This window comes from Thamnophis elegans, chromosome 3 (assembly GCF_009769535.1).
Source record: "Thamnophis elegans isolate rThaEle1 chromosome 3, rThaEle1.pri, whole genome shotgun sequence".
Lineage (NCBI taxonomy): Eukaryota > Metazoa > Chordata > Lepidosauria > Squamata > Colubridae > Thamnophis > Thamnophis elegans.
In genome coordinates, this window is record NC_045543.1 from 130,376,142 (window position 1) to 130,400,834 (window position 24,693).

The 24,693-nt window shown below is 41.9% G+C and overlaps 1 protein-coding gene across 2 annotated transcripts in view; it reads left to right on the forward strand.

Moving 5' to 3' along the window:
• The window catches only part of SLC45A2 (solute carrier family 45 member 2), a 32,417-nt gene extending 9,373 nt beyond the window's left edge, over positions 1-23,044 (forward strand). For both annotated transcript variants that reach the window (XM_032212681.1, XM_032212682.1), the window contains 5 exons: positions 2,882-3,195; positions 11,657-11,800; positions 15,644-15,767; positions 19,425-19,630; positions 22,762-23,044. In XM_032212681.1, the coding sequence (XP_032068572.1) occupies positions 2,882-3,195; positions 11,657-11,800; positions 15,644-15,767; positions 19,425-19,630; positions 22,762-22,992 (1,019 nt within the window). In that variant the 3' untranslated portion in view covers positions 22,993-23,044. The remainder of the gene's footprint in view (positions 1-2,881; positions 3,196-11,656; positions 11,801-15,643; positions 15,768-19,424; positions 19,631-22,761) is intronic.
• The last annotated feature ends 1,649 nt before the right edge of the window (positions 23,045-24,693 follow it).

Here is a 24,693-nt window from a genome sequence, read left to right on the forward strand (position 1 = left end):
GCAAACCACTTCTGGAAAGATCTTGCCAAGAAAACTGGCGGGACTTTTCCAGGCAGTCACTGGAAGTTGGTGCTGACTCAAAGGCAGATATACATAAACATACCTTAAACCAGGTTGTCCCCAACCTTTTTGGTTCCATGGACTGCTAGTGGTGGCTTCAGCAGTTTCAGCGGTGAGGGAGGGAATGGTTTCATGTGTGCAACCTAAATCCTGCGCATGTGCAAACGAAGCCTCGCATGCTCACTTGCTACTTTGACAGCCCGTTCCCAATTGTTTATGGCCAAGGTTCCTGGGGGTTGCATAGAAAAACCTCCAAATGGCCTGAATGACTCTCATAAAGACTGCTAACGAATATCAATCCTTCCATCCTCAACCATTCATTCAGACCTGAAGAAACTTCTTGGATGAGAAGTGAAACTAAACTGCATCCAGTTTTGGTCATCACGATGTAAAAAAAGGTGTTGAGACTCTGGAAAGAGTGCAGAGAAGAACAACAAAGAGGGTTAGGAGACTGGAGGCTAAAACATTAAAAGAATGGTTGCTGGAATTGGGTATATCTAGTTTAATGAAAAGAAGAACAAGGGGAGACATGATAGCAGTGTTCCAATATCTCAGGGGCTGCCACAAAGATGAGGGAGTCAAGCTATTCTCCAGAGTACCTGAGGATAGAACAAGAAGCAATGGGTGGAAACTAAGCAAGGAGAGAAGCAACCTAGAACTAAGGAGAAATTTACAGACAGTTAGAACAATTAATCAGTGGAACAGCTTGCCTCCAGAAGTTGTAAATGCTCCAACACTGGAAGTTTTAAAGAATAGATTGGATAACCATTTGTCTGAAGTAGTGTAGGGTTTCCTGCCTAAACAGGAAGTTGGACCAGAAGATCTCCAAGGTCCCTTCCAATTCTGTTATTCTATCATTCTAACTTCAAAGAAAACACAAAGTCAGTGGTGGGTTTCAAAAATTTTTAGAACCTCTTCTGTAGGTGTGGCCTGCTTTGTGGGAGTGGCTTGTCAGCCATGTGACTGAGTGGGAGTGGCTTGCCAGCCATGTGACTGGGTGGGCATAGCCAACTTGTAAAATGTGGTGAAACTCACTTAACAACGTTCTTGCTTAGCAACCAAAATGTTGACTCAGAAACTCTGGCAATTGAAGCACACAAGTCTTAAAGCTGTCAAGTTACAAGACCTTTGCACCCCTAACCCTTTAGGAAAAAAAACAGGGGTGTTCAAACTTGACAGCTTTAAGACTTGTGGACTTCAACTCCCAGAATTCCTCCTCTTGCTCTTCATCTTGATGATGCGTGGATGGGCGGGGGGAGGGAGCTGGAACCAATTCTAAATGGCACTGTAGATTTGTGGAACCTCTTCCATAGAAGAGGTTAGAACTGGCAGGAACCCACCCCTGCACAAAGTCCAGTTGTCTTTTGAAAAAGCATATTTGGAATATAAACCATGTTATTCTTCTGAATCAACTCCAGGGATTGAGACTGGGTGGCACTGTTTTGTGCTGGTTTGCCTCCTTTCTCCAGGGTTGATACCAGTTAGTGGTGATTGTAGGAGGGAGATCCCAGCCTCAGCCCCTACTATGCAGGGTGTCACCAGATTGGGTGCTCTCTCTGCTCCTATTCAACATCTACATGCATCTGTTGGGTAAGTTCATCAATTGCCATGGAGTGAGGTGTCATTTGTAGACTGATGATACCTAATTATGTGACCCGTCAAAACCGCAGTAGACAAAACCGCGCTCGACGAAAGCGCGTACCTGATGTCATCAGCAGCGCGACGAAAAAAATTAAAAATAAATAAAATTGAAATTAAAATAAAATTAAAGCAAGCCGATTCACATAAAGGTAAGGGTTAGGTTTAGGGTTAGGGTTAGGTTAAGGGTTAGGGTTAGGTTTAGGGTTATGTTAAGCGTTACGGTTAGGTTTAGCGTTAGGTTAAGGGTTAGCGTTAGGTTTAGCATTAGGTTAAGGGTTAGGTTTAGGGTTAGGGTTAGGGTTAGGTTAAGGGTTAGGTTTAGGGTTAGGTTTAGGGTTAGGTTTAGGGTTAGGTTTGGGGGGGTTAGGGTAAGGTTTTCGCTTTAATTTTAAATTTACCGCTCACAGCGCGATGTTTTCGTCGCGCTGTGATGACATCACGTACGCGCTTTCGTCGAGCGCGCTTTTGTCTACCGCGGTTTTGTGGTGGAACCCCTAATTAGACATCTCTACCCCTGGTGAGTAAGGGACGCAGTGGGTCAGTGGCTAAGATGCTGAACTTGTTGATCTGAAAGGTCGGCAGTTCAGCGGTTCAAATCCTTAGCACTGCATAACGGAGTGAACTCCCGTTACTTGTCCCAGCTTCTGAACCTAGCAGTTCAAAACATGTAAAAATTCAAGTAGAAAAATAGGGACCACCTTTGGTGGGATGGTAACAGCGCTCCGTGCACCTTTGGTGTTTAGTCATGCTGGCCACATAACCACAGGAGACATCTTCAGACAACGCTGGCTCTTCGGCTTTGAAACAGAGATGAGCACCACCCCCTAGAGTCACATCTTGGAAATTGTTCTAAATGACAAGACATTTCAGCTTATCTGCCCACAAGAACTAAAGAAAAGTTACACAATTTAGTTTTGCTAGATGTGTGTCTTATTATTATATTATTAATATAAGTATTATTATAGCATATCATTTGTCATGGAGAAAATCTACCGTATTTATACGATTGCTAACTCTAATAAGGTTTGAATGCTGTGATGAAATAGGAAGCTGCAATACACTCCATGCCTAAATTTGCAAAACAGACGTGACTCTGGCAATAATCTGACAATTTAGCATGAAGTATATTTTTACTGCCTATGTGAAAGTGAGCAGCATTTTTCTTTCTTTTTTCTTTTAGGTCTTGGAGGGGCTCTGGGATACCTGACAGGGGCCATTGATTGGGGAGCAACAATTTTGGGGAAATATTTAGGGTCAGAATTCCACGTGATGTTCTTTTTTGGTGCCCTCGTGTTCCTGCTCTGTCTTACGGTGCATTTGTGCAGCATCCCTGAAGCACCTCTTGCCCACACCAGGGACGAGACTGAAGTCCTGGTGAAAAACTCTCAGGCTGATCAATATGGGGCCCTAGAAAGTGTCAAGAATAATAGTGAATACGGTGAAATGCAGATTTCACCCAAAGAGGAGAAACTCACCACAAAAGCAGATATTCAGGTAACGGTGCTTTTTAAGTTTACAATGTATTTTAATTATTGAAATGCTGTCTCCCATGAAAAGTTCATTGTGAATGTCATGTGGTCCGTCCCCCCCCCCAAAAAAACGCTAACCCTGAATCTTTGGAAATTGATAGAGTAGGGTAGGGTAGGGTAGGGTAGGGTAGGGTAGGGTAGGGTAGGGTAAGGTAGGGTAGGGTAGGGTAGGGTAGGGTAGGGAGGGTAGGGTAGAATAGAGTAGAATAGAATAGAATGGAATAGAATAGAATAGAATAGAATAGAATTCTTTATTGGCCAAGGGTGATTGGCCACACAAAGAAATTGTCTTTGGTGCATATGGTCTCAGTGTACATAAAAAGACAAGATACATTTGTCAAGAATCATAAGGTACAACACTTAATGACAGTCATCAGGTACAAGTAAGCAATCAAGAAACAATTAATATCAATATGCATCGTAAGGATACAAGCAACAAAGTTACAGTCCTGCAGTCATACGTGGGAGGAGATGAGTGATAGGAATGATGAGAAGACTAATAGGAATAGTAATGCAGCCTTAGTGAATAGTTTGACAGTGGTGAGGGAATCATTTGTTTAGCAGAATTAAGCGTTCGGGGAACAACCTGTTCTTGTGTCTTGTTGTCTTGGTGTGCAGTGCTCACCATACAAGTAAATCCAATAAATAAAATGACCAATTATCATTTTATCATTGTAGACAATTCAGAAAATGTCATCATGACAGTTAGTCCTCAACTTACAACCTTTCATTTAGTGACCATTCAAAGTCACAATGGCACTGAAAAAAGTGATTTATGACCATTCTTACAACCATTGAATATCCCCATGGTCAAGCGATGAAAATTCAGGCACTTGTCAACTGACTCATCTTTATGATAGTTGTTGTGTACCGAGGTCATGTGATCACCCTTTCCAGCGAGCCAAATTCATGGGAACGCCAGATTCATTTAACAACCATGTTACTAATTTAATAACTATAGCAATAGCAATAGCAGGTAGACTTATATACCGCTTCATAGGGCTTTCAGCCCTCTCTAAGCGGTTTACAGAGTCAGCATATTGCCCCCAACAACAATCCGGGTCCTCATTTTACCCACCTCGGAAGGATGGAAGGCTGAGTCAACCCTGAGCCGGTGAGATTAGAACAGCCGAACTGCTGAACTGCAGTCAGCTGAAGTAGCCTGCAGTGCTGCATTTAACCACTGCGCCACCTCGGCTCTGAACTGTGGCAAGAAAGGTCATAAAAGAGGGCAAAATTCACTTAACAATTGTCTCGCTTAGCAACATAGATTTTTGGCACAATTGTGGTCATAAATCGAGAACATATACTCCATGGGGGAAAAAAATCAAGATGGTGACTGGGCTGACAGGATTGAAGCCCCAGCTTTTATGAACACTGCACCTACAACACACACATAAAAAGGGGACAAACCTTCAGTTGAACAAGCACAACCATTGTATTGACTTTAAAAAAAACCATTTTGGAGATGCCCCTGGAGGCCTTGGCTGGTGCAGTAGGCCTCAACACGGGTAAAGTGAAGTATAATAAAGAGAAAAAGGCCATTCTGGATTTTATTTCAAATCTTAGCTCCTTCAAAATCTGTGAAGGATGGGCTCAAAAGTCATCTGCTAAAAATATTTCATTGGTTTTTGCTGTATAGCAGGCGTGAGGCGTTGTCATCAATAACATCGGCTGTGTGTCAGCTTGCTTATTCCCGTTTTTAAACCTTTTATGTCAATATCTGCTAATCCCACATTAATGCAACTGTGAAGATAGAGGCTCTGCTCAATAAAATCTTCCGTTTTTTAATTTCTGAAGATAAATCTTTGGCATTGATTCCAGAAAAGCAATATGTATGCCTGGCTACATTCATTCGCTTGATTACTTTGGATATGACTTTACACTTTGCAGTTGTGGAAAGAATGAATTTTGCAAAGTTGTGCTATATCATTCAGTTAGGCATTCCTAGGAAAACAGTGGGGGAAAAATCAAATTATGTATGCCATATTTTTACTGTATTTTAAATATTGGATGTTCTCGGTGTATAAAAAAATGCAAACCAAGTGACATTAAGTATCTGGTATTCAAACCATGTTTAAATTCTCAACGTATTTTGAAAAACAAAAAAAAATTGCACTTCAGGAAATAGAGGAGCCCAAAGTAGGTCTATGGTACATTTTGATTTTACATTACAGTAAGTTTTAATCCCAGAAAGCAATGGGTTACATCCCTGGATGTCAAACTTGGAGCCCAAGGGCTGGATGCATCACGCACTGGCCCGTGGCACGACAAAACCACGCTCGACTAAAGCGCGCCCGATTAAACCGCGTTGCTGATGTCATCAACAGGGCGACAACAGCGAGCGCGGAGAAAGAAGGGCACTTTAAATAGCGCTTTGAAAGCAAGCTGATTCAAGTTAAGGTAAGGGTTAGGTTTAGGGTTAGGTTTAGGGTTAGATTTAGGGTTAGGTTAAGGGTTAGGTTTAGGTTTAGGTTAAGGGTTAGGGTTAGGTTTAGGGTTAGGTTAAGGGTTAGGATTAGGTTTAGCGTTAGGTTAAGGGTTAGGTTTAGGGTTAGGTTAAGGGTTAGGTTTAGGATTAGGTTTTAGGGGGGTTAGGTTTAGGTTTAGGGGTTAATTTTAGGTTTAGCGTTTACAGCGTGCTTTTTTCTCCGCGCTGTTGTCACGCTGTGATGACGTCAGCTACGCGGTTTCGTCGAGCGCCCTTTAGTCGAACCCGGTTTGCGGTGGAACCGCACTGGCCACGCCCACCCCCGTTTTAGCGAAGGGGAAAAAGTCGTGATACATCACGTGACGACAACGTGACAACGTGAGTTTGACACCACTGGGTTACATTGTACAATAGATGAAGTCTAGGAAAATGAAATGTTAATATGCATTTTATGTCAGGGTTCCAAATAACACCCCCAACAAAAGAAGACTCCGAGGCTTGAGGTTCCTCAAGTTCCATTTTACGAGAGATGTCAGATTGGCACATCTGGGAAAACCCAAATCTAAAAGTTTCCAGGTTTTCCCCACCCAAATGAGAGTTCAAGTCCCTGCCCAGCACCCATATGTTCATCCCATGGCCCAATCAGGCACCATCCAAAACAGGAGATGCCTCCCATTCACACTATCACAGCTGCAGGGCAAGGTGTCCTTGACTCTCTGAGAAAGGAATGTTATTTTGACTATATATCTCCCATACTCCATATAATCCCCCCTCCCATTTTCCCACAGCGGAAAATGTGGCAGGCTTGAAAGCCCAATGTAAAAGATGGCTCCCAGGCCTGACATTTTCTTTCTGAAAGACAAATGAAGTTGTTTTCATCTTCATCCAAATCTGCATATGCTACCACCTGCATATTTGGCCTAAGCGTTTTCGACAGTTCCATCTTTCTGTGAGAGGTTTCTCTGCATAAATATTTCGGTTTAGGCTAGTAGGCTTTACCTTGTGTTGTTTTAATCAAAGCTAAGCTGTCAAACCAAGGAAGAAGAGTGCATAAACAACGTTCTGCAACCAATAGCAACCTTGACAGTGGGGAACCAGCATTACAAAAGTGAACAGACCAGGGTTGACTTCTGTATTAACTTTGCAAATATGCTTGAAAGAGAAATTTTGTAATTCTGTGACCATTGTCCTTGTTGTGTTACACTCTTGCCTGTGTATTTGTGATCTTCAAGATCCTTGATTGATGAATGACAATAATGGTTTGGAGACAGAAAAAATTTTTAAAAAAGGATTGCTATAGAAGGAATACTGAACTTGCTGTATATTGCACAACTTGCACACCCTGACACATAGTATGTATAATCTAGGATCAATTCTTCCCAACCTAGCATCTCTGGGTTGGGAATTTGCCATTGTTCTTTCAATATAATGCATCCAGAAATTGCAGGTTGAGGACCAGTCTTGGGAAAATAGGGCATGCCTTACAAAGGTCAAGCAAGCAAGTCAAAGAGTTTGTACAAATCTCACAGTGTGGATTTTGACCCACAACTCGCTTCACATTTCAGCAATGTCTCAGCAATGAAGCAGGCCGCAGAAGTCTTAGGCATCTTAAAGTGGCCAAGATTGAGAAAATCTGATCTATACGATCTCCCTTGCTGGACTGGGATAGTTAAGAGAACAAGGAGAAAATATATTGCAAATATATATTTCTCAATCCACCTACCAGTACATATAAATGGGAAGATGTAACCCGCTAACTGGTCTTTTCAAATCATGTATGGGAAGACATATAATATTATGAGCCATGCTGGTGCAGTGGTTAGATGCAGTACTGCAGGCTACTTCTGCTGACTGCCTGCTGACTGCAATTTGGCAGTTCCAATCTCACCAGGCTCAAAGGTTGACTCAGCCTTCCATCCTTCTGAGGTTGGTCAAATGAGGATCCAAATTGTTGGGGGCAATAGCCTGACTCTGTAAACAGCTTAGAGTAAAGTGAATTGAAGCCCTCTCATTTGGAAAATATTCAGGTTAGGGATAATTTGAAGAGCTACCCCAAAATAGTGTTATTTTATAAGTATTAACAGTCTGTAGAATTTGTCACGTGGTGGAAATATCCTCCTCTTTAAAATCAAGTTCCCCAGATTCTACAAAACAAAGTGGACAATGGAAACCATTCCTAAAATCTGTCTTCCTTGTAAAAATGGCATTTCTTGTTTGTTGGGAGTATCTTTGGGTTGGGGAACGAGTCATGGCAGAAGGAAGCTGCTAGGATGCCATCTTTTTTAACGATGTCATACAGGGTCACCGTTAGGGGGTCCTTCCGGATTGAAGAGCTTCAGGACCACAGCTGATCTATAAGGCTACTTTGTGCAATGTGTTTTCTGCATTGCAGCAATATTATCACTAGAATATGTTAGTTGCATTGATAGTTTCAGATTGCATACAGTTTCTCTGAAAAGAGAGGCAGCCCTTGTTTTGAAAGAAGGGAAATCTGACACAAGTAAGCAGATGCAGTTGGGTGTTCAGAATGTAGAATTGATTTTAAAATTTAATTAGGCACCCCTGTGTCAAGGTGCCTTTAGGGAATGCTTAGCTTGCACACCTACATGCCCCGACCCTGAAGGCCTTCCATGGCTGATCACCAAAAAGCCTACCAAGGTGTGCATTTAGCCGATGGACATTAACTATTAATTTGTCACGGGTTAAGGATCATTCATTAATTTCCAGTTCAAACCAAGACACAAAAATTGCTTCTTGCTTCTGAAATTGGCTGGATATTCTTCCCTGAGGCAGTTCTGCACCGCACCTCATCAACTGCATTTGAAAAAGCAAATAGTGTTGGCTTTTTGCTACCTGTTTAGAACATTTATATCCTAGTTTTCCTTCAGTAGGAAACTCAAGAAATCATATTGCCAAAAGTATTCGCTCACTTGCCTTTACTCGCATATGAACTTACTGTAAGTGACATCCCATTCCTAATCCATAGGTTTCAATATGAGGTCGGTCCACCATTTGCAGCTTATACAGCTTCAACTCTTCTGGGAAGGCCATCCACAAGGTTTAGGAGTGTGTTTATGGGAATTTTTGGCCATTCTTCCAGAAGCGCATTTGTGAGGTCACACACTGATGTTGGATGAGTTTACGTGGCCTACCACTTTGTGTCTGAGTTGCTGTCATTCCCAAACACTTTCACGTTCTTATAATACAGCTGAGAGTTGATTGTGGAATATTTAGGACCGAGGAAATTTCACGACTGGATTTGTTGCACAGGTGGCATCCTATCACAGTTCCATGCTGGAATTCACTGACCCATTCTTTCATAAATGTTTGTAAAAACAGTCTGCATGCCTAGGTACTTGATTTTATACACCTGTGGCCACGGAAGTGATTGGAACACCTGATTCTGATTATTTGGATGGGTGAGCGAATACTTTTGGCAATATACATTCACTAGAACAGAACAGACAAAACAGAACAGAATAGATAAACTAGAACAGAACAAAACAGAATTCTTTATTGGCCATGTGTGATTGGACACACAAAGAATTTGTCTTTGGTGCATATGATCTTAGTGTACATAAAAAGAATCAAGAATCATAAAGTACAACACTTAGTGATAGTCATAGGGTACAAATAAGCAATTGGGAAACAATCAATATCAATCGTAAGGATACAAACAACAAAGTTACACTTCTGCAGTCATAAGTGGGAGGAGATGGGTGATAGGAACGATGAGAATAGCAATAGCAATAGCAGTTAGACTTATATACCGCTTCATAGGGCTTTCAGCCCTCTCTAAGCGGTTTACAGAGTCAGCATATCGCCCCCACAGTCTGGGTCCTCATTTCACACACCTCGGAGGGATGGAAGGCTGAGTCAACCCTGAGCTGGTGAGATTTGAACAGCCAAACTGCAGAACTGCAGTCAGCTGAAGTAGCCTGTAGTGCTGCATTTAACCACTGCGCCACCTCGGCTCTAGAAGACTAATAGGAATAGTAATGCAGACTTAGTGAATGGTTTGACAGTGGTGAGGGAATCATTTGTTTAGCAGAGTGATGGCGTTTGGGAAAAATCTGTTCTTGTGTCTCGTTGTCTTGGTGTGCAGTGCCTTATAGCGTCGTTTTGAGGGTAGAAGTTGAAACAATTGACGTCCAGGATGTGAGGGGTCTGTAAATATTTTCATGGCCCTCTTTTTGACTCATGTAGTGTACAGGTCCTCAATGGAAGACAGGTTGGTACTCATTGTTTTTTCTGCAGTTCTAATTCTCCTGTGAAGTCTGTGTCTGTCTTGTTAGTTTGCAGAACCAAACCAGACAGTTATAGAGGTGCAGATGACGGACTAGGGAACCAATCCCTTGTATAGCCTTAGTGCTTGGCTTTATTTGTTTTTTTGGGTGTGTTTGAGTCAGTCTTGACTCCTCGCACCTACCTGAACATGTTTTCTTGGCAAGTTTTCTTGGCAAGATTTTGGAAGTGGTTTGCCATTGCCTCTTTCCTAAGGCTGAGAGAAAATGATTAGCTCAAGGTCACCCAGTTGGCTTTGTGACTAAGTGGGACTAGAGCTCATGATTTCCCCATTTCTAACCTAACCACTGCACCAAACCAGTTCTCTTGTAGCCTTAGTACTGTGATTAAATTTACAAAGTGGGGTTGAATAACACCTTTGGCTTCCAGGAGCCCCAGAGGACCATACTTGTGATGTCAGGACTCAGGACATCATCTGAGTGAGCGGGAGTAACATCTGGGGCTCTTTAGAGGAGTTGAGGACACTTTTTGGAGGTTAGCTATGTGTTACTGTCATTGTTTTGAGAGAGAATGGGTACCTTACATCTTATAGAGGCATAAAGCACCAGTCATGCTCCAGGATACTTCCCTAAATAGAGAAAACTAGCCCATTTTGAAGGGTTTGGGCTTTTTCAAGAGGTGAAATAATTACCCCTTTCATTCCTTAGCTCCTTAAAGGACTGACTTTTTCATCCTGTCTATTTGAACTGATTTTACTGACATCCAAACCTCCTGTCTATTTGACAAGAGGTTTGGATGCCAGTAAAATCAGTTCTGAGGACTGGATGTGAGTTTTGACCCATCAGCTATTCAACCCAAATATAATCTATGTAGCTAGAATTTTAATGCACTGTTCTATTATTCATTCATTCATTCATTCATTCATTCATTCATTCAACACTGGAAGTTTTTAAGAAGATGTTGGATAATCATTTCTGTGAAGTGGTGAAGGGTTTCCTGCCTAAGCAGGGGGTTGGACTAGAAGATCTCCTAGGTCCCTTCCAACTCTGTTATTCTTTTCTATTCTATGCTATTCTATTCATTAATTAATTAATTAATTAATTCATTCATTCATTCATTCATTCATTCACTTAACATATTCATATACTACTTCCTGTGTCAAAGTACCTTATTGTACTGTAAAAGAAGAAATAAAATACTTAAAGCAATATATTAAAATACTAAAAAGCAATATTAATTAAAGGATATTCATTAAAACATTGGAACAAGAAATGACTGGATGAAAAGATAAGTTTAGGAGCTTTTCAAGTTTCAGGAGACCAAGATGTGTCTTTGGGTAGTTGCTCCGTAGACACAACAATGGAGATTGGTGTGGCTCACAATAGGTTGAGCGGTGGGGGCATTTTATTTTATTTTATTTAGTTTGTCAAACATGTACAACAACAGGTATAAGTATAAACATGGACATGAACAAGGGAAATGAGTAGAAATAAATGGGGACAGTAGGACAGGGATGGAAGGCACGCTGGTGCCCTTATGCCCACCCCCTTTACAGACCTCTTAGGAATGGGGTGTGGTCCACGATAGACAGTTTAAAGTTGAAGCTGTGGAGGTTAGAGGATTTAACCAGGAATTTATTTTAGATACATCAGCAGACATAAAATAAGATAACAAATCTTTGACCAGCGGATTTGTTTACTAACTACTATCCAGATGTTTACAAAGCTTGTTATTTTTTTTTCCTTTCCAGGTTCAAAGGCAGATAACCATTATGTCTCTCCTAGAAGCTCTTTTAAACATGCCACCTCACTACCGCAGCTTATGTCTGAGTCACTTGATGGGATGGACAGCTTTCCTTTCCAACATGCTCTTCTTCACTGATTTTATGGGACAGGTAAGGAAATCAAAAAGTTGAGGAGCTAGGAGGCTTTCAATAGGTGACTAACCCAATTAGTCTCAGTGCAAGAAGCCAGTTAAAGTATCTACAGTATAACAAATGTCACTTCAGCTTCTGAATTTCTGAATACATCATCCTAGGAATAGACCATGGCTCTTCATTTACAAAAGATACTTGCATTTTTGTTGACAACATGCAGAATTATTCATTAATAGCTCAAACAGAGATCCCAGGGAAATAAGTGCCTTTAGGCTTTCTGTATAGATTTGGGTAGGTTGGGTTGATGGGGAATTCATTTGCATTTTATTTGAAAATCTTTGCTTTTTTATCTTCCATATTCTCCAAAGTATGAAATGTCAGTGTTTAAAATGATGATTCCCTGGAGCTCCCAAACAAACGCAGTTCCACTTAAAAGTTTAGAATAAAAGCTGAGAAATGGACTGAAAATGTACTATTGGCCCTATTCTCTGCTTTTCATCAGTAGAGATAACATCTCCTTTAAATCAAACTCAACTGAAGAATTCATGGATATATTCATGTGATTTGCTTGGGTAAAATATGGAATAGTTTGGAAATTTATTCAACTTTCTAGTCTATCTTACAGTTCTAGAATTTTCGTAGGGATCTTCATTCTAAGAAGGGACTAGTCAGTTACACTATAATCACATCACGCTATAAAGAAGATGTTGAGACTCTAGAAAGAGTGCAGAGAAGAGCAACAAAGATAATTAGGGGACTGAAGACTAAAACATATGAAGAACGGTTATAGGAACTGGGTATGTCTAGTTTCATGACAAGAAGGACTAGGGGAGACATGATAGCAGTGTTCCAGTATTTGAGGGGCTGCCATAGAGAGGAGGGGGTCAAGCTATTTTCCAAGGCACTCGGAGGCCAGAGAAGGAATAATGGAGCCGAGGTGGCGCAGTGGTAAGAGTGCTGTACTGCAGCCACTTCAGCTGACTGTTATCTGCAGTTCAGCGGTTCTAATCTCACCGGCTCAAGGTTGACTCAGTCTTCCATCCTTCCGAGGAGGGTAAAATGAGGACCGGTTTGTTGGGGGCAATATGCTGACTCTGTAAACCGCTTAGAGAGGGCTTAAAGCCCTATGAAGTGGTATATAAGTCTAACTGCTATTGCTATTGCTAAACTGATCAGGGAGAGATTCAACCTAGAAATAAGGATAAACTTTCTGACAGTGAGAACAATCAAGCAATGGAACAGCTTGCCTTCGGAAGTTGTGGTAGCTTCATCAGTGGAGGCTTTCAAGAAGAGACTGGACTGCCATTTGTCAGAAATGGTGTAGGATTTCTTGCTTGGGTTGGGGGGTGTATATATATATGTGTGTTTGTGTGTGTGTGTGTGTTTGTGTGTTGTATTTGTGCTGATAAATAAATAAATAAAGGGAGACTAGTATAGATCTATTTCAAGCTATTTAGCTCTCATCAGCTAGCCATACCCTTACTGGGATTCGAACCTGTGCTGTATTGCATCTTAGGCAGATGTGTTAACCATTAAGCCACAGAGATCGACTCCTTATCAGCTAAGCCAGGGTGATAGGTATCTATTCAGAGTTACAACCCCCGGTATGCCCAAATATGGGAGGAAGTTCACTACTTCCATTCTCTGTCCATCGGCTCGTCACAAGAGACCATCCAGACAGAAACCCAATATTTTTATTGTTGCCTTTGTTACACATTTGTGTTGTATTTGTGCTGATAAATAAATAAATAAATAAAGGGAGACTAGTATAGATCTATTTCAAGCTATTTAGCTCTCATCAGCTAGCCATACTCTTACTGGGATTCGAACCTGTGCTGTATTGCATCTTAGGCAGATGTGTTAACCATTAAGCCACAGAGATCGACTCCTTATCAGCTAAGCCAGGGTGATAGGTATCTATAGGTATATATATAAACTTTATGCCCATAACACAAGAGAAGCGAGCACTCCGCAAAGCCAGAGCTGCAAATGCTGCAACAATGGTGCCACGCGTGTATGCCAGACTTGGAGTTGATGGAGCGTTCAACCCATTTGGATTACCAAAAGACCTTTTTTGGTGAAGATGGCAGCACTGCAATGAGTGCCATTGATCAACTCATGCAGGCAGTGAGTCCACTTATTCCATACTAATGTGCATTTGCGGTATATACCCCGCACTGAGAAATAAGTTACTTGGGGACTGAGCAAGGTATCCCAAAACTAGATGAACCAAGAGAAAACCATTGCAGATATATTGTCTTGATATTTCCAATTGTCTATTTTCTAGATCAGTACAGGTAGTCCTCAACTTACAACAATTCGTTTAATGACTGTTTGAAATTACGGTGGCCTCTCCCCCCCCACCACAAAAAAAAACCAGTTATGAACTAAAGTTGCATTCATGAGTGTTGCAAATTGTTGCACTGTTTCCCATGATCATGTGATTGCAATTTGGGCACTTGGTAACCAGCTCACATTTATGACTGATTGAAGCATCCCACAGTCACATCATTGTGATCTGTGACGTTTTTTGCTGGCTTCTGGCAAAAATAACCACCGGGGAAGCTAGATTCTCTTAACAAGCATGTGATTTGTTTAATGAGTGTGGTGTGTTGAGTAAGGGCCGTGGTTATGGTAATAAAATCGGGTCTGGTAATGTGACTTATGACTGCAACAATGTTTAGAGTTTAATAACATTTATATGCCACCCAATCCCGTAGGACTCCGGGTGGCTTACAATACAGAAATAAAATCAAAAATAAAATACAGGGAAAAAGAAAAGATAGATTTTAAAAAAACGTGTGATTCCAACGTGTGATTGAAATCCTGGTCCAGGGGTGGGTTCCTGCCAGTTCTAACCTTTTCTATAGAAGAGGTTCCACAAATCTACAGTGCCGTTTAGAACTGGTTCTAGCTCCCTCCTCCCGCCCGTCCGCACATCATCAAGAATTCTGGGTGTTGAAGTCCACAATTCTTAAAGCTGTTAGGTTTTACACCCCTGGGTTTTTTTTTCTAAAGGGTTAGGGGTGCAAGGGTCTTGTAACTTGACAGCTTGCACACTTCAATGCCAGAGTTCCCGAGCCAACATTTTGGTTGCTAAGCAAGAGCATTGTTAAGTGAGTTTCACCACATTTTACAAGTTGGCCATGCCCACCCAGTCAAATGGCTGGCAAGCCACTCCCACCCGCTCACATGGCTGGCAAGCCACTCCCACAAAGCAGGCCACACCTACAGAAGAGGTTCTAAAAAATTTTGAAAGCCACCACTGGTCCAGACATTTTCATCCTGTAAATAAATACCTAGGCAACACCAGGTTGTTGGCTAGTCGGTTATATTACCATCAGTTTCCCAGAAGAAGTGGTCATTATGTGGTTTTCATGTCTCAGATATCATATGATCAAATGGCAGTGCAATCTCTTCTTGAAAACCTCCAGCGATGAAGCTCCCACAACTTCCGAAGGCAAGTGCTTTTTAATTTCCCGATTGTCAATCAAAAGAATTTTTCACTGAGTAAACCCACAGACATATTATGGGACATATTATAAAAGAGCAACATCACAAGGCTCAAGTTGGCCATGCCCACTCAGTCACATGACTGCCAAGCCACCCCCACTCGGTCACATGGCTGGCACCCTGTCACATGGCCGGTAAGTCACTCCCACAAAGCAGACCACACCTACAGAAGAGGTTCTAAAATTTTTTGAAACCCACCACTGTCCTGGTCCCAACTTTGGTCATAAATTGAGGATTACCTGTATATTAACTTCTGATCTTTGAGATTTCTACTTTCTTTAGCAATGAAATATGGATAGGTTCCATATTAAAACCACTTTTCAATCTTGTCTTTTTGATGCTCCTCAGATTGTGTTTGAAGGTGATCCTTATGCCCCGCACAACTCCACTGCTTATCTGACCTATAAAAGGGGTGTAGAGATTGGATGTTGGGGTCTGTGCATCAATGCCATTTCTTCTTCAATCTATTCCTGTGAGTATCATTTCAACGACTGAAATTCCTGAAAGCAACCCTTAAATATATAGGGCTAAACAACTGCCTGTCTGTCTATCACAGGGGTCGGCAACCTTAAACACTCAAAGAGCCACAAAGGTCCTAACTGGAAGCCCCTCGTTCAATTCTGGATCCTACCGGAAGTCCAGTTCCCCCACCATAGAGTCTCCTCCTAGCATGGCATCCTTTTCCCTCTACCTGTCATAATTGAAAGCACTATCAATTGTGGCGCCGACCAGCAACAGGGAGCTACACAGAGGGATGAAAGAGCCACATGTGGCTCCAGAGACGCAGGTTACGGACCCCTGGTCTATCATATAGCTGTGACATTTTATAACCACCCATCTTCCTCATAGCAGAACTCTAGGCCATGTGCAAATAAAATATTAATACGTAAAAATCGTATATGTAATTTAAATGTTTGAAAAGAGGAGGGTGAATGAAAAATTAGTGTTTCAGAGTTCTGGCCAGCCCCACAATTGTGCACCCCAAGCAAGGCCACAGAGCCAGATTTTCATACTTTTCCGGAAGGCCAGAAGAGTGGGAGCCTACCTCACCTCTGGAGGGAAAATGTGAAGGGACAATGGGAGATGAGGCTCTTTTCCTGACCTCCACCAGGTAGAATTCTTTAGCTGATGGGATATGTAATATACCTTCTCTGCCTGACCAGGATATAGCTTTGAATATTCAATGCATCTCACACTCATTATCTCAGGGGTATTTGGAGGCGGGGAGAGGAGGAGGAAACTCTTTAGGTAGATCAATATCAGTAGAAGAGCCACGATGGTGCAGTGGTTAGAGTGTAGTACTGCAGGCTAACCCGTTGCTCACTGCCAGCAGTTCGATTCTGACCAGCTCAAGGTTGACTCAGTCTTCCATCTTTTCGAGATGCGTAAAATGAGGACCCAGATTGTTGGGGGCAATATGGTGATTCTGTAAACTGCTTAGAGAGGGCTGTAAAAGCACTGTCAAGTGATATATACCATATTTTTCGGAGTATAAGATGCACCCTTCTCCCCAAAAAAGAGGATTATAATCTGGGTGCATTTTATACATTGAACACAGCATTTGTGGCCTGAAACCCTGCCTCTTGTCAAAAATGAACATGCAGAAGGTTTGGGAGGCTTGCAAAGTGCTCCTAGGGGCTGCGGAGGGCAAAAATGAACAAAAAAGGGCCAGTTTTCTTCATTTTTGCCCCCGCCAGCCCCCAGGAGCACTCTACAAGCTTCCCAAAGCTCTCCATGCCCCCCCCTTTTTTTTTTTTGCAAAAAATGAGGCATGCAGAGGGTTTGGGAGGCCTGCAGAGTGCAAAAAAACTTTTTTTTAAAATTTACCTCTTCAAAATCATGGTGCGTCTTATACTCCAGTGCGTCTGTAGTCCGAAAAATATGGTAAGTCTAAGTGTTATTACTATTGCTATCTTTTCATTCCAGCTATAAGGATAAAGCTTGGATCTAAATATGCTGGTGTGTTTGCTAAGTACCACAATGGGTGTGCCCCTAAACTCCGCTGACAATCTACCCCCCCCCATCCAGAATGTGATGCTTTGATGGATTGCGCATGATATCCACCTCCCTTTTCATTGGCCAGAGTGGTGCCTATCCGCCACCCTGATTGGTTAAGGCGCCATATTTCCTGCTAGATCTAGTTCTCCTGTTGTTTGTCTATCCACCATGGAGCAATAGCTAGATTCATTAGATATGCTTGGAGAACTACAGCAGCTACTTTTCTGCTCTAGGTAGCATTCTTATCCTCTGTGGCAACCTTCCTAACAATACCTTATTCTGATGACTGCGCACTGTGAGATATTGGTGGCAAGGTTACCTGAGCCTGGTTGCCAGAATAATTACAGAGTTCTGGGAACAAAGTTCTCCTTGCCTGCAGCTTAAAACAAAACTTCAAAAACTGGATATGGAAAATACATGTACGCATGGCAACATCTCACAAAGGTAGAAAATTTAATAAGATGTGCCTTGCATCATTAAAATATTCTGAAGCTCTTTTGTTAAACAAAAATCCTTCATTTTTGTTTATATTTCCTCATAAATATTTTTGGGGCATGTGTAATGTATATGCTACCCAGAGTTGTTCCGTCTACAAATGTGATTAATAAATAGCAGCAGCACTTAGACTTATATACCGCTTTACAGTGCTTGACAGCCCTCTCTAAGCAGTTTACAAAGTCAGCCTATTGCCCCCAACAATATGGGTCCTCATTTTACCCACCTCAGAAGGGTGGAAGGCTGAATCAACCTTGAGCCTGGTGAGATTTGATCTGCCAAATTGCTGCAGGCAGTGATCAGCAGAAGTAGCCTGCAGTACTGCACTCTAACCACTGCGCCACCGTGGCTCATTAAAAGAAATTATAAAATAAAGAATTACATTCTAATGTATGAATAGATGCCTGGTTTTAGAAGTGGATTTTTCTATGGACCTTTGGGATTTCTTTAGTTCTTACTATTGATATAAATGCCAAAAGAAAGATTGAAGCTGATTTTTACTGGACAAAGAAATGTCCAGTCTAGTCCTCTACATTCATTACAGTAAGGTAAAGGTAAAGGTTCCCCTGGCACATATGTGCTAGTCGTTCCCGACTCTAGGGGGCAGTGCTCATCTCTGTTTTGAAGCCGAAGAGCCAGCTCTGTCCGAAGACATCTTCATGGTCATGTGGCCGGCATGACTAAACTCCAAAGGTGCACAGAACACTGTTACCTTCCCGCCTAAGGTGGTTCCTATTTTTCTACTTGCATTTTTACATGCTTTTACAATGCTAGGTTGGCAGAAGCTGGGACAAGTAACGGGAGCTCACTCCGTTATGCGGCGCTAGGGATTCAAACCGCTGAACTGCTGACCTTTGTGATCGACAAGCTCAGCGTCTTAGCCACTGACCCACTGCATCCCTATTTCATTACAGTAAAAGTCCCCAAATCCCGAAGACCACATGGAAAGAAATGTGGAAGATATAATAATCTAGTTCATTTTTAAAGAGGTCGACCTAGTTTGCATATCTTGAATAAATAACGAAGTATGCATAGTCCTTGACTTATGACCATAATTAAGCCCTTGATCGCAGTCAAAAGTCAGGCTAGTTGTTAAGGACACCACGTCCTATTTTACAACTTGTTTTGCAATGGTCTTTAAGCAAATCCATTACCTGTAATGAGCGTTTTCTGCCAGAAACCAGAAGTAGACTCCTGTTTTTGGCTAAATGTTTTTTAAATCACAGTCATTTGACCATGGGACACTGCAAACAATCATAAGTGTCAGCTGGTTGCTGTGCATCCAGAATGCAGTTATGTGACCACAAGGGTGAACCAGCTCTCAGAAATTTGAATCCGAGTCATAATTCTGGGGCATCTGTTAGAACAGTCGCTAAGTGTTTCATCATAAGTCCAGGACTACTTGTAACCTAAAAACAGTGTTTCTCAACCTTGGCCATTGGCTTGAGCATTCTTAAAATTCCCAAGGTTGAGAAACACTGACCTAAAGCCTCTTTCAATAAAATGAAAAGAAAATCTGTTTTCTAAAAAAAGAAACCATTATTAACCCCCCCAAAAGGGGGAGCCATAAATATTCAACAAAGGTAAAAATGGCCACCATTTTAATTTCTCTTCTCAATCTTTTTTCTTCCACCAGATGTTCAAAGAGCTCTGCTTCCGTTCCTCGGATTAAAAGGACTCTATTTTGTTGGCTACCTCCTTTTTGGACTAGGGACTGGATTTATTGGGCTGTTTCCCAAAGTCCATCCTACGCTGACTCTGTGCTCTCTGTTTGGTGTCATGTCCAGCACACTGTACACAATACCATTCAACCTTGTTGCTAATTACCACAAGGAGGAATTGGTGAGTTGAAATGGAGGGCTGTTGTCTTATCATTGGCTGTGGAATCCTTCATGTAGCTCACCTTCAAGTGGAGGGAAGTGGGCGAGTGACAATGAAGTAATGGAAGGATTCCAACCAACTTTCTTTACTGCTAATATCTTAGAAACCATCTCACTGCTCTTGAATCCAGTTGTACATACTGCTTAGATTCCCAGGCCAGGGATCTATGTGTTTAGTTCTTGCCTGACCACCACCTGATTAGGAGGTACCAACAGTCCACTCCGTTATCTTTGCTTCCCACTTTGCACATGGAGGTAGTCCTTGTTTTACAATTTTAATTAAACTAATGTCAACTCACAAAGCATCCCTGGCCTGCTCTTGAGTTGCCATAGGCAAGCAGGATGGAAAACTGATGGAGCAGCATGGCAGCCACAAACAGAAGCATATTCCAAGCATATTTTTCTCAAGGCTGTCTCCCAGATTACCCGCAGCAGCCGGAGGGGCATGATCTCTACAGCCCATGAAAGTGCTCCACTGGAGAATGTGATTTATGACACACCCTGGGTGGGAGTGGGGGAAACAGGGTCATAATTGGGCTGTAAATTACGTGGGGTCAGAGTTGACTTCAGTGCCGACGTTGCTCCTAATAAATAACTGGATTTCTTTTGAAGCTTGGCTTGAGACTCATGGTTTAATTAGGGCATCTGTTGGAACCCTGACAGCAAGCTAACTCTGACCCCATGTAATTCACTGCTGAGTGCCAAAATGCACAGCAGGCTCCATTAACTGTAGGGTACCCAGCAGAGCTTGATAACCAGGTCGTAAGTACCTTACCTCCAGGAAGGGCCATCCTAAATTTGAATGAGAACTACCTTTATTTTGATCAAACCACGCAGTGACACCTCTCATAATGCTACTAAATGCCTTTTCAAACGGGGTGGCTTTGAATTTAAAATAATCCACGAAGCAAAATATTACACTGTCTGCAATTTCTTCCCCACATTTATGTAACACCCTGTTTTATCACCTGTCATCTACTTCCACGTCACTACTGCAAGATAAGACACAGAATGGGATGGAATGTATCATCAGATGGATGCTTGATTTCATTTACATGTCATTAACATTCTTGAATAAAGCAGCCTTGATCTTCAGGTGTTCTGAAAGCAAGTCAAGATAACCACGCTACAGAATGCCACATATTTTATAGATTCTTGGGCTGAACATGTTCTCAAGCTCTCTGGTGTGAACAGAATAAAGCTGAGGATGCACTGAGAAATAGTGTCTGCCCTAAAGTCATACAGCAACCTTCCATGGCTCAGCATGAACTTGCCTATTGTGCTGTGTTGAACATATACCAAATTGGACATGACTAGAATCAATTATCAGTGCCTGTGTGTGTGTGCGTGTGTGTGTGTTTTGGAGAAATCGAATGGAGCCTTTCTCTTTCTTTCTTAAATATGTTAAGCCTAAGTTTTAAAGTGCCTCACATCTCAGCGTGACAATCAGAGAAATTTCTACCCATTTAATCCATTTCAAATAAGAACCGTAACTTGAAAGAATCTTCAATCTAGTGCCACTTATATTAAAACTTTCATCCAGTGAGGAAAATAACAGAGTTCTTTGTGAACTTTGATATTTGCCCATTTGGTTGTTTGATTTTATCCCATGGGGAGGGGGAAAGGGTTTAAATGATCCGTTATGGGGTTTCTGAGAAACAAAAAAAAATTCTGTAGAATTAACATCAATTACCATCTAATATTATAAGCTGTTAGAAAGAACACTTGAAACAAGACTTTCTCAGGAAATTTTTTTGAAAACGCTTGTCAAAAATGGTTAGAATGGTTTTCAACATGTCTTTTTTTACAGTTTCATGCACAATCCAGCCATATTTAATTACCATGTACTGATATTTTAAAGCAAATTAGTTTTTTACAAAAACTATTTTCTCACATACAAATTTTCCATAAGAAAATGCATATTGCCTCATTAACAAATAATGGAACATTATCAAAACCAAGGGAGTCCCAACCTTGGCAACTTTAAGACCTGTGGACTTCAATTCCCAGAATTCCCATGGCTGTCTGGAGAATTCTGGGAGTTGAAGTCCACAGGTGTTAATGTCTAAATCAATGGGGACATTTCTAAATCTTTCTTAAAAGATTTCAGAGAAAAACAGATCTTTTCCTCCAGAAACATTTCCATGTTATCACTAATATTTATAAACTTCTATGGTGAATGAATTTGTATTTGATATTAAATTAAGAAAACTAGCACTTTTTAACCATGGAGTTATTCTTGTTATTAAAATTATTTGCTTTCTCAGCATTGTAAAACAATTTAATCTAGATTTTTTAGAAAAACAAAACTAAATGCTTAATCTTACATCAAGAAATAATTTCTTCCCTTGAGTTCCAATATTAACACCCTCACAAAATTCCTAAATAGAATAAAATCATTATAGTAGTACGTGGGGATTGTTATTTAATGAGAGTGAATTACTATGGTATTTTCCATAGTCACTGTATTTGTCTTTCTTTTACATTTATACGCCATCTTTCTACGTACATATTACTGAAGTGTATGCAATACTTGGTTCCCAGTTGTCTTAATATTGATGGGTTTTGGTTGTGTCATCTTTTAATAGCCCCATAATCCCTTGCGGGGTGGAGTCTGGGCAACTAAATGGAACTAGCATAGTATTTAATGGCCAGATGCCCTTCCTGTCACCAGAGTTTTGTTCAGCAGATATATTTTCATTGTGTCCAGAGAGAGAAATATCTGCTCCTTTAAGGGGTCAGCAACCTTAAATAATCAAAGAGTCACAAAGGTCCTAACCAGAAGCCCCCCCATTCACTTCTGAAGCTGACCAGAAGTCCAGTTCCCCCACCATAATGTCTCCTCCTTAGTGCAGCATCCTTTATCCTCTACCTGTCCTAACCAAAAGCCCTATCAATTGTGGAGTTGACCGGCAATAGGGAGCTGCAGCAGAGGGATGAAAGAGCCACATGTGGCTCCAGAGCCACAGGTTGGTGATACCTGACCTAGGATCAAACTTTGGCTGTGTGACACTAGTGAATAGACAATGACTGGATGATTTGAATGGTAATTTTGATTCAGTTGGCTTCATATCCTTCTCTGTTTGCTTCCAGAATCAGAAACACGATGAAGTTGCAGACTCCAGCCGAGGAAAGGGTATTGACTGTGCTGCTTTGACCTGTATGGTCCAACTGGCCCAAATCATCGTTGGGGTGGGCCTGGGCCTCCTGGTCAGTGCTGCTGGCAGTGTGGTGGTGGTAGTGATCTCTGCTTCTGCGGTTTCCTTGCTGGGTTCCTGCTTTGTAGCCTTGTTTGTTCGGTACGTTGACGAAAGCAATAAATAGTTGATTGGTGGCAGCCGTTGCTCTTTTTCTTACAACACCCCCCCCCCCCCAAACAAAGGAACACATTGCTGCATTTTGGTCAATAATATTTAAGACAGGACTCACATTATCTCTTAGCTGTCTTTTTGGCAGAAAGCCCGCTTGGTCTTCATGTATATAAAATCTTCTTAAATCTTTCTGCCAAAAGGGCAGCAAAGAGTTTGCAATCCTTATTTAATAGTGAATTTGGTCTAAAATTCTTTGTCTTTGTAACATCTTGACCCTCCTTTGCAGTGGTGGGTTACAACCGGTACACCCCAGTATGGGCATACCGGTGCCTGCCGGGAGCACCAGGTACTGTTCTGGTACGGTGCTCCGGAGGGCCCACCTGCCCACCCGTGCTCCTTACCGCGGCTCCTTTGAGGTTTGGGGGGCTTCCGTACATGGAGCATACCGCGCCTGTGTGGGCCCAGCACTTACCTCGCATCCAAAATGGGCCGTGTGGAGACTCCTGGGAGGGACAGGATGGGGAAGGGTGGGGCAGGGCCAGCCAGAGGTGAGATTTGGAGGTTCTCCCAACCGGCCATAATGTTAGCTACAGGTTCTCTCAAACCTGCGCGAACCCATAGCAGCCCACCCCTAGAGGAGTGTCTTCACAGCTTTTCTCTTAACAATATCTACTTTCCCCATACATTTCAGGTTCCTAATTCAGAAGCAGCTGAAGATGCTTTCCAAATAGCTTTGATGGTCCTACAGTTTGTAGAAAGCCCCTCCGCCCCCCATTAAAATATTCTTTATTCTTAATACTAAAAAGAGGCAGGATGGAATATTTGCCCCAAAGGAGAAATGGAGAAAAAGTCTTAACAAAGGCAGAAAGCAGCCCCAGTCTTCCTGCCATAGGAAACCAGCCTCAAGCAGAAGCTTGAAGAGGCTGATCTTTAGGAATGCAGATTTTGTGTCCTTTCAGAAAATCTGGGCCAATCTATTCATAAACAAAACGCCCTCAGCCACAGCTCTCACAGAAGGCTGGAGCTAATGAGATTAAAAAGTAAAAAAACAAAAACTCCTAAAATCTACATCCCCCTACCCAAATTCTAAGGACAGGACAGGACCTTTAAAACATAATAGGATTTAGCTACCACCATTAGAATAGCAAAAGACACAAGGCTCACTACATTGCATCTCAATCACAAACCCCCAGAACCTTATAAAAATCCATTCATTCACTCAGCCAATTGGTCAGCCACCCCAGAAACATGCTGCTGTCACTAAAGTTTCTGGCATCCAAATAAAGAGAGACCTTTTTTCCATGCAGCCTGCCTCCATTTTATTTTTAGCATCTTTCTCCTGGCTTAGAACCAGACCGGAAGGAGGGGTAATAGGTAAGACAAGGGTTGGGACAAGTGAAATGGGGCAACAACAGGAAATAGAATTGCAGGAGAGGAGGACCCAATGTTGCGATAATATGGACATGCGGTCTCGATGCTCCAAGACCACAGCTGATACTTTTGTCGCTGGGTGGTCCAATCGGACCTAAACCGTCCCGCAGAGACGGTGAACAGGAAGAATATGTCTTGCTGATCTCAGGGACATCGCAAAGTCCCTGATGGATCCAAGAGAAGTTCTTCAAGCTGGTGACAAAAAATCCAGCCATTAGGCTGATAAAGTCGGGGCGGCTCCAAAAGGGAAGTATATGGAAAGAGAAAGTGTTTCCAGTTGGTG